Source organism: Ochlerotatus camptorhynchus, unplaced genomic scaffold, assembly GCF_037179485.1.
Source record: "Ochlerotatus camptorhynchus isolate MF236.1 unplaced genomic scaffold, CSIRO-AGI_Acam_v1.1 ptg000543l, whole genome shotgun sequence".
NCBI lineage: Eukaryota > Metazoa > Arthropoda > Insecta > Diptera > Culicidae > Ochlerotatus > Ochlerotatus camptorhynchus.
Genome location: NW_027041026.1, coordinates 161,558 through 171,197, shown reverse-complemented (window position 1 = coordinate 171,197; position 9,640 = coordinate 161,558). Strand labels below are relative to the sequence as shown.

Genomic DNA, 9,640 nt, shown 5'->3' with positions numbered 1-9,640 from the left:
TTTTCTTCTTTGCACAATATATATCCCCGTAGAGGCAAATTGGCGACGATCGCTTCTTTACACAAATTACCTTGCCTCTGAACGGTAATTCTTTATAACAGTAATTGCACTCCGTATCACTTGCGGCAGCTGATCAGAAGGACACCAGAATTTTCGAGTTACTTCAAACAGAAATTCAAATCACTTCCTCATAATAAAAACAATCCGATCAATTTCGTTCAATTAAATAGCCTGAATCAGCACGTTATGCAATAGCCAAAGATATATCCCAATAAGAATTCAAAACACCTTCGATCAATGCTAATTAACTACATAAAGCTCATCACGGCTTGATCACCTCTGTTCAGAATCCACATCCACTGAAACAACGCAACGGTTACAGCGCAACCAATGAGACCCGACGCACCTCAACCACTCAACAACCACAAACCGACTAAAGCCCCTCGAGGAATCAAGTTGGAAAGGTGGGTAGCATGAAAAATATTTTTTCGATCAGTTTTCTTCGGTGGAAGTGTACAAGCCCAAGACTTCTTTTTCATCCAACGTCAAGAAAACTGGTTTTTGCGGTAGGATGTAGTGGTAGAGGAGTAGCATAAAGGCTACACGGGTGCCTTCGTCTAGTGGTATTTGTGGCCAACAGTTAAGCCACATTCATCCACCAGAAGAGGTGTGCGGTGAAAAATCGTAAAACGAATGAACATACATCGTACCCTGCTATTGTACAAGTGATCGTAAAGTTTTAAACAGTTGCATGTTGTGAATGAACGATCGCAGGAAGTCGACTTAGATGCATGCAGCCATTTTTCATTGCATGATAGGTAGACTGGTTGGTAAATTCATTTCAATTTATATTTGAAAAGGCCGATGATAACTGATTTCAGAAAATACTGAGCAGCGTTGTTATAAAATCAAGCTGCACATTGCATTAGGTTCTAAGTAACATTGACAGATTCTCTTCGTCGACTTTCTCTTTGTATCCCATGGCCATGTAAAGACATTTCCAGGTATTTTCAGCACACAGATTGATAAGCTTTTATCTTGCATCTAACACGACAAACATAATAAGAAACGGTTACGTTCTCAAGTTATTAACGAACGACAAAGTCAACGAAGAGCATCGATCTTCCTAAAACTCCCCAACTGTCTCCAGTTTAGGCCCATTGAAAATTACTGGGCAATTATGAAGAGGAAGCTGAAGAAAAAAGGTACAGTCTTCAAAACTCAGCTCAGATGAAAAATTGGTGGGATAAAATCGCCAAAACTGTCGTCCACTGTGACCGTTGTGACCGCCGCTTGATGGGTCGTATCAAGGAAAAATTTAAAGAAATCTTTCAAAACCACGACGAATAATTCGTTTTGATTCTTTTTAATATAAGGATTTTAATATATGCACTTGAGTGAAAACCGCATCCAAATTTGTTAATTCAAATCTGAAATAGACCCAAATAATGTTGTTTCATTACTAAGTGGGTCATGCTGCTTTGAGATATGAGGTAACCTATACTCAATACCTATACAAGCAAATCTGGCGAACATAGTAGTCTACTTATAGCTATGTACTTCTATCCATTGACGCTTCTATACAACTGTTATTCTACTGTTTCGTTGTGTGTGAACTTGAGAAAGGCACTTATTCAACCTTTTCCCGATTATCCAATAATCACTACACAAGTTTATCCTGAAGCCGGGTTAAATATGGTTTACTTTTATTGAAGACGTAATTTATTGATTTTAATTACAAATTACTCGAAATTAGTTATAAAGCACACCATCAAACTTTTACCCTGGTACCGGAACCTGGACTCGAATTCAAGACGACCGCATTGGCAAACCTTGACACTACTAAGTTCGCTACGCCAACACTTTGAAGTGACGTAAACAAATCTACATGACCTTCTACAACAAGGTCGCTGATTAGAGGCGTTATAATATTGCACATGAATGATTTTTCTCGACTAATTAGTTCAGCGTTGTAAAGGAACGAAGTAAAAGTCATAAAACTGCACAAGTCTAAAAATAAACCTAGATGACTATAAAAATGTTTTCAAAGTAGCGCTAACACAGTTTATTAGCTGAGTACTGGTAGATTAGTTATTAAAAAAGTACTTTTGATGAATCCTGATGAATGTGGAATACCTGCTAGTCGAGTATTAGTACAAGACACTGAAGAAGTCTGCACATTGTAGACGAAATACGCGTATCTGTCAAGGATAAGCAAATAAAGTAGTGGAATTAAATGGAAAATACTAATCCTTCTCTCTCTCTCTCATTATACTTTTGATGTTTATGGTATTCAGCAAGACTGGTTGGTTTTGCAGGAGCCTTCAAATGAGAAATATTTGTTTTTCCTTTATTTGTTTTCCGTCGATCCTTTTTTCCATGCTGAGTACCAATGCTACCGACGTGTTATAGGTTTTTTTTCCTTGATTTGTTTTCCGTCGACCTTGTTTTCCCTGCTGAGCACCAATGCTACCGACGCCAGGAAGGCAGCTTCTACACCTGGACCATACCTATCAACCCATAAACTCATAGACCGGGGACCAACGGCGTTACTTCTCTTCCAAAGGAAGGCGTGATCAAAGATTTTATGCCTAAGAAAATCCCGGCGGCGCCGACTGCAATTGAACTCAGTCCATTTGGGATGAGAGGCAATCACGCTTACCACTTCACCACCAGCACCGCTAAATGAGTAACATCACAGACAAACAGGCATAACACATTGCATCTTTTTCAATATAAAATATCGTCGCTAAAACACTACCGCCATCTGTTGAGCATACTGTGATGGGTAGTACGCTGAAAAGATAGCGGTAGTGTGTAAACGTCAAACGCAAGGTTTATTGACTATGCACGCCATATGTAGGTGGCGATACCACCAACTAAAAATAAATTAACCGTTAAATGCGTGTTCGATAAACAAATTGCCAGAGTTATGACTGTTTGCCTGTGGCAGCGACAAGTTGAAAGTTGATAAATATTTGCATTGAAGTGACATTAGCGTTTATTGGCTGCTGTTATTCAGTGCGACTGACAAATTGAATAAATGGTTGTCAAAAAGTTGAGTAGACGCTATTCAAAACTATTTTGCTAGCTTCTGCTTGTAGCTGTATTTACAGATTTTTTTTCAGCTGTAAAGACAGCACAATGCTGGAAAACCTGGCTTATAAAGCTGAAAATGTTAGTTGGGATGGCACTCGACTCTCTGGAGCTTTATTGAAAATGATTTTTTTCTAGTGATATTATAACTTTCGGTACACCTAGGTTTACAAGAAAGGCAAATGGTGAGGTTTAAAGGGTGATACGGTCAAAATTTGGTCAAGGGAAAACGCGTGTAAATCGGTGAAATCGTTTATTTAAAAAATCAAATTAAATTTCTTTTTCAAGTTCAATTAGTATAAAATTCAGGAAAAATATTCAGTTAGGCTTCCGCTTTTCCAAATCCGAATTGCCGGGCCTTACGCTTGACCCCTGCCATCAGATTTTGTACAGCCACCTTGTCCACCTTCTTCGCCGCAGAAAGCCAGTTTGCCTTGAACTGCTGCTCGCCCTTAGCAGTTTTTTTGGTCTTCTTTAGGTTCCGCTTGACAATAGCCCAGTATTTCTCAATTGGGCGGAGCTCTGGCGTGTTGGGAGGGTTCTTGTCCTTGGGAACCACCTGCACGTTGTTGGCGGCGTACCACTCCATGGCCTTTTTACCGTAATGGCAAGATGCCAAATCCGGCCAAAACAGTACGGAACAACCGTGTTTCTTCAGGAAAGGCAGCAGACGTTTATTCAAACACTCTTTCACGTAAATTTCTTGGTTGACAGTCCCGGAAGCTATGAAAATGCTGCTTTTCAAGCCACAGGTACAGATGGCTTGCCAAACCAGATATTTCTTTGCGAACTTTGACAGTTTCATGTGCTTGAAAACATCTGCTACCTTTCCCCTTCCTTTTGCCGTATAAAACTCCTGTCCCGGAAGCTGCTTGTAGTCGGCTTTGACGTAGGTTTCGTCGTCCATTACCACGCAGTCAAACTTCGTCAGCATCGTCGTGTACAGCCTCCGGGATCGCGCTTTGGCCGTCGTATTTTGTTTATCATCGCGATTTGGAGTCACTACCTTCTTGTAAGTCGATAGTCCGGCTCGTTTTTTGGCTCGATGCACGGTTGTAGACGATACACCCAGCTTATTTGCGGCATCTCGGAGAGAGAGGTTAGGGTTTCGCTTGAAACTACCGGCAACTCTCTTTGTCGTCTCAGCGGCTTCCGGTTTTCGATTTCCCCCCGATCCAGACTTCCTGGCTGTCGACAAACGTTCCCCAAACACTTTAATTACATTTGTAACGGTTGATTTGGCAACTTTTAGCGATTTTGCCAACTTTGCGTGCGAGTAGCTCGGATTTTCGCGATGCGCGAGCAAAATTTTGATACGCTGCTCTTCTTGCTTGGACGGCATTTTGACAACTCAAGAGTGAATTCCAAAATCAAAATAGGAGCAACATTCTACACACACACACCTTCAAAATGAGGGGTGTTCAGGTTTTTTAAATGCAAAATTGAAAGAAATACGTCAAGTTGATATTGACCAAATTTTGACCGTATCACCCTTTACCTGACGATGCAGCTTCTTTTACGCGCTTGTTACGGTTAATTCACATTGAGATTTAGACTCAAGCGCTGTCCACACCGGAACTCAAGGATAAGTTATCAAATGGATACAAGTGGTTTTGTAATCAACGTCTTCAAAAGCCAATTTCTCGTACCTGTTAACTCACTACCTAACCTGTTAGCTCACTACCTAAGGTAGGGGACCAAATGACCCAAATGTGTATACAAATAGTTCTCAAATGGGAAATCATGACGTTTTATGCATATATTGCAATTGCAAGTATTCAAAATCTTTCGAAATTGACCCTGACAACGATAGCCATTGGATTTTGAAACAAATCTTCCCGATTTCCTACATAGGACATCCAAGCAAACCATTCCCGGGAAATTTACCAAAATCACGTTTCCCGATTCCGGGGAAACTGTTCTTATATCTCGGGAAATAGTTTCAGAAGGATTTTTGTGGGTGAAAGTTATAAGAAATTTCCTAGATGAGTTAAAAGAAATTTGAGTTTTCCGACGAAAGCCAGAATAAATTACAGGAATAGGCCAAGCAAAACATTCGAAGAAATCAGAAATTAACATATGAAGCCAAGGGAAGTCGGAAGATGCTTCCGGGGATGTAGAAAAAAACAACTTCTGGGTTAATCAAAAACGATTGAAAAGAAACTTCCAAGGACTTCTGGAAGAAACTTCGGATGAAATCCGATGAAAGTTGGATGAGACTTCCCGAGCAAAGTAAAATAACAACCTGATATCACAGACAAACAGACATAACACATTGGATATTTCTCACTGTAAAACATCGTCGCTAAAACATTACCGCCATCTGTTGAGTACACTCTGGTGGGCACTCACTGAACAGATGGCGGCAGTGTGTAAACGTCAAACGCAAGGGAATTGACTATGCGCGCCACAGGTGACGGTACTACCAACTACGATACTTTTAAATTGTCCGTTAAATGCTTGTTCGACGAACAACTTGCAAGTGTTATGTCTGTTTGTCTGTGCTGATATCATCTTGAAAACAAGTCTTGTTATCCCAGATATCATTTTGTTTTCAGTTGTTATCGAATAACTAATTTAGTTATCAATCTCGACTAATGTTATTTTCAGTTGTTATCATGAAAGAATATGAAATACAAGGTTAGTTCAGAACTTCAAATATTATCTAAGGTATGAAAAAAACATTGCAAATCATATTTCAGTTATCAGCGTAAGGCTTAAATACTAAATCGATTTGAAATTTTTTGAAAAAAATGGTATGATCACAGGATTTGTTATCAAGATGTTTTCAGTGATAACTAAATCAGTTATTTTTGTGATAACCCAGAAGCATTCTATTGTTATAGTTTTTGTTATGTTGACTGTTTATTCAACTACAATGATAGCAAGTTCAGTTATCACATCTTGATAACCTGGTATCAGAAGTTCTTATCAATTTGGTATAATCCTTTTCTCGGGTTCTGAGAGAGTTCGGAAATATCTTTTGGGTCAAAAGAAAGTCCAGAGACTAGCCGTAACAAAAATTTGGAAGAAGCTGGAAAAAAAATTGAACACTCTAAATTTTCCGATGGAAGTAAAAATATCTAAATCAAGTGGTTAAACTATTCTATACTTTATAAATCGTTCTACAAAAGAAAAAAATAACTCTGATGAAATCAACTTAATGCTTTTCTAGTCCCTAAAATAAATAAATTCCCAATTCCCGGGAATTCCGTGAAAGCCATGGTGTGTAATATTTGTCAAATTAGTCCCAAAGAATACAAAACAGCATCCATTCCAATATTTTGCAAGTTTCAACTGCTAACTGGAACACGTTTGAAATATAAAATAATATATTCAACTATCTTCAATGATTCAACCTTTTTCAATGATTTTTATGTAAACACGTTAATTTAAATCTATACATTTATTCGTTGTAAAAAATAACTAATTTTAATTGAGTCTAAAACTGCCAAAACACGACTGAATTTATTACTGTATGTTTCAACTAACGCTGGGAAATACATTAATGAATTTACAAAGATATTGCGGAAAATTATTTAATTATGTATTGAAATAATTTAATCAAGTTTTCCAGCCAAAATATTATGATAAACTGGATAACCACAGCATCGTAAGAAAGGTATCTTATACACGATTTGTCCTAGTAATTCACCGGAATAAGTTCTACAAATGATAAAGCAATTATTCTGATATGTTCCAAGGAACAATCTATACTTGAACCTATCTGAACTGAAAATTTAATAAGAATAGGCCTAGGATTTAAAATAATCGCCGTTAACTTATTATTTAGGCAAATAGTAAGTTAACGAGTATTTTTTTCATTTGAATTTTTTCGTCGGACCGAAAAAGTACCGTTACAATATGGTAAGCTTAAAGCTCGTTCAAATCTTTATTCATGTTTATGGCAAACTGAAATATGCTCGAAAATTGACGTGTGCCTTAACAACCATTTCAACAGGTACCTACCTACCTAACCACTTCCAGTCTCTCATTCGAGCAGGTGAAGTAAACAACCAGTGGAACCATTTACCCGATTGAACAAGTTTTCTTTTACTCATTCGCATATGTAAAGATTTCTCACACGCGCCCGTCTACATAAGAGCCGTCTGAGTTAAGTCTTTCTTGGCCTTCTAGTGCAACCTATTGCCTTCCAACGAGTCAGTAGCTTTAAGAAGCTCATTGTGCATAGAAGTTAATTCCTTGCTTGTTGAATAGCGACTTAACATTGGTCATCAGTATGCAGTCTTTCGCGTCGCTAGCTGTAAGTTCCTTTCTGTTGTTTTCGAATGATGTAACATATTTGAAATATATATATTGATTGAGTGCATCAGTTTCTAGTGACTATCTTGATTGGGTTGGCGTGTTGCGATGTGTCTCACTTGTTCAAGGAGATTGTCGTTGAGGACGAAATCGCAACCCATCCACCGCCACCGAGACCCTACGCATTCAGTTATGCAGCAGGACGTCACCCAGGACATGTGGATCGTACGCACAGTGAAGTTTCCGATGGAAGTGGCGTCGTTCAGGGATCGTTTTCCTATGTCGATCCCAGAAATGAAGTTCGGACGGTAGATTACGTCGCTGATGCTCATGGATTTTACCCACGGTTGAGTCACGTACCAAAATCTCCTAAGCAAACCGAAGCAGTTCAACGTGCTGCGCATAAACATTTTGCGTTGTATGCAAAGATTGCGGAAGAACACGCCAACCCCCACCATGAGACTGTCGTGAGTATTTTCGTCAAGAATTAATCTTATATGCAAAGCGTTTTAAATTTGTCTTTTTTCTCTCATGACAAAACAGGAAGCATCGCTGCCTAGAGATACAGTTGCAGTATCCAAGGCCAAAGACAAGCATTTCACACTGTACGAAAAAATCGCACATCAACATGCCCAAATTGCAGCGGAACGCGAAGCAGAACGACTCGCTTTCGAGGCTACTTCAGAAGTCAACGGATTACACTAAGCGAAACCATGTATAAAGAGCAAAACCGGTGTGTGACTGATGTAAACCAATCGAAAATGCAAGGACACTGTGTTCGCAATTGTGGACCTTTCTAACTTGCCTGTATTTGTTGAAATAAACTTTTTTTCTGATTAGATTTCACACAAAAAATGATTTAGATTTAATTTAGCCTAGAACCGAGTGCGCTCAACATGAAATTAAAAATGGCTCGGTTTGTTCCCCTCCGTTGAGCTTCCACACGGTTCCTTGGTGGTGGCGGTGGTTGGGAATCATAATTATAATCATAGTAATCCGTGTTGTATTGCCCATCATAGTAGTCTATCATCGGAGGTTGCGGCGGAGGTAGTGGTCTGCCGGCTGGTCTATAGGCTGCAAAACAATGTTATCCATATTTTTAACAAATTTCCAATAAGCACATTTCAAGCTGTACTCACGTTGACGCGGCGAATACCAGTACTCGAATGGACTTTCGTATCGAGAGGAATAACGACTGGAATAACCTGAGTAGTAATTTCCTCCAACTGGTCTACTATTTGGTCGCTTAATACTTTGTATGCCATACATGTCGGAAATTATATTCACAATGACATCTGGTCGTGATGCCTCTGCGAAAATAAGATCACTATATTTTCCTGATCCTTCCTGAAGTTTTCAGCAAAACAACTTACGATATTGGGACATCATGCGTTTGGTTGTTGTTGCAACCAATCTACCGTTGCGTGTGGTGGTTACTGGACTGCGAGTAGATGTTGTGACTAAAAAAATGTGTTTTCAATAATTTTACACTTTCACACTATATTTACACTAACCTATCGCACTGGAAGTCGTAGTTGTTTCATCCGCGTAATAGTACTCGTAATAATAATCCTGCGCAATCACTGACCCTACCAATTGCAGCAAAACTGTGGTGCTCAACAGCACGGCAGAATACTCCCGGAGCTTCATTTTCACTAATTCAGTGTCCGAGAGATACTGGACTCAGTCTATACGAATATACCATTTAAATTAAATTTAAATCAGTGATAATGGTCACCAAATTACCCGTTCAAGGTGATGTACACCTAGCGAACGATTGAATAGAATTTCCTGGTACGAATAAAACTAATGATGTAAATTTGGAACAAAAGCGGGAATTCTGAATTGGAAAAGCTGAATAGCGTAGTCAAAAAAATGATCAGGATATCCTTTAATTTAATAGCCTTCAACAAATTAATACGGTTTTTTTTTCAAAACGTATTCGTTGTTATGCCACTGTGGACAGGTACAAAAAGTCATAATTAGTTGTAAACGTCATATGCACAATAAAAAGTGGAAATATGCGAATTGTAGGCAAGTTATTAGCCTGGGTATAAGTAATATTCCACCACAAATAAATTCTATTTGCAAATTGTGTCATACTGATTTCTGCAGAGCTTTCAACACCGCTATCAAAGCTGTTCCATATTTATATACAGCAGGGCGAGTTTCAAACGCGTTGTACATCTTCGTTCATGTTTCCGATCTACAAGAAAAGGAACAAGCAAAAAATTGGGGAATCACATCGCTCAGTGCCTGTTCTTAAGAATTAGAAATCATC

General features: G+C 38.8%; 1 protein-coding gene and 1 pseudogene across 1 annotated transcript; one reads left to right on the top strand and one right to left on the bottom strand.

Moving 5' to 3' along the window:
• The first annotated feature begins 7,278 nt into the window (after nucleotides 1-7,278).
• Nucleotides 7,279-8,177, top strand: Cpr57A (Cuticular protein 57A). Its single transcript, XM_065236294.1, has 3 exons — nucleotides 7,279-7,360; nucleotides 7,431-7,826; nucleotides 7,903-8,177. The coding sequence occupies exons 1-3, from the start codon at nucleotides 7,337-7,339 to the stop codon at nucleotides 8,062-8,064; spliced, it is 582 nt and encodes a 193-aa protein (XP_065092366.1). The 5' UTR covers nucleotides 7,279-7,336; the 3' UTR covers nucleotides 8,065-8,177.
• Nucleotides 8,178-8,182: 5 nt separating this feature from the next.
• LOC135713183 (uncharacterized) lies at nucleotides 8,183-9,009 on the bottom strand (annotated as a pseudogene).
• Nucleotides 9,010-9,640: the final 631 nt, after the last annotated feature.

Bases quoted from the DNA above. Each gene is read 5' to 3' on its own strand.
- Cpr57A (XM_065236294.1), top strand. From the start codon at position 7,337: ATGCAGTCTTTCGCGTCGCTAGCT. The intron at 7,361-7,430 runs GTAAGTTCCTTT...TGAGTGCATCAG, and splicing joins AGTCTTTCGCGTCGCTAGCT to TTTCTAGTGACTATCTTGAT. The intron at 7,827-7,902 runs GTGAGTATTTTC...ATGACAAAACAG, and splicing joins ACCCCCACCATGAGACTGTC to GAAGCATCGCTGCCTAGAGA.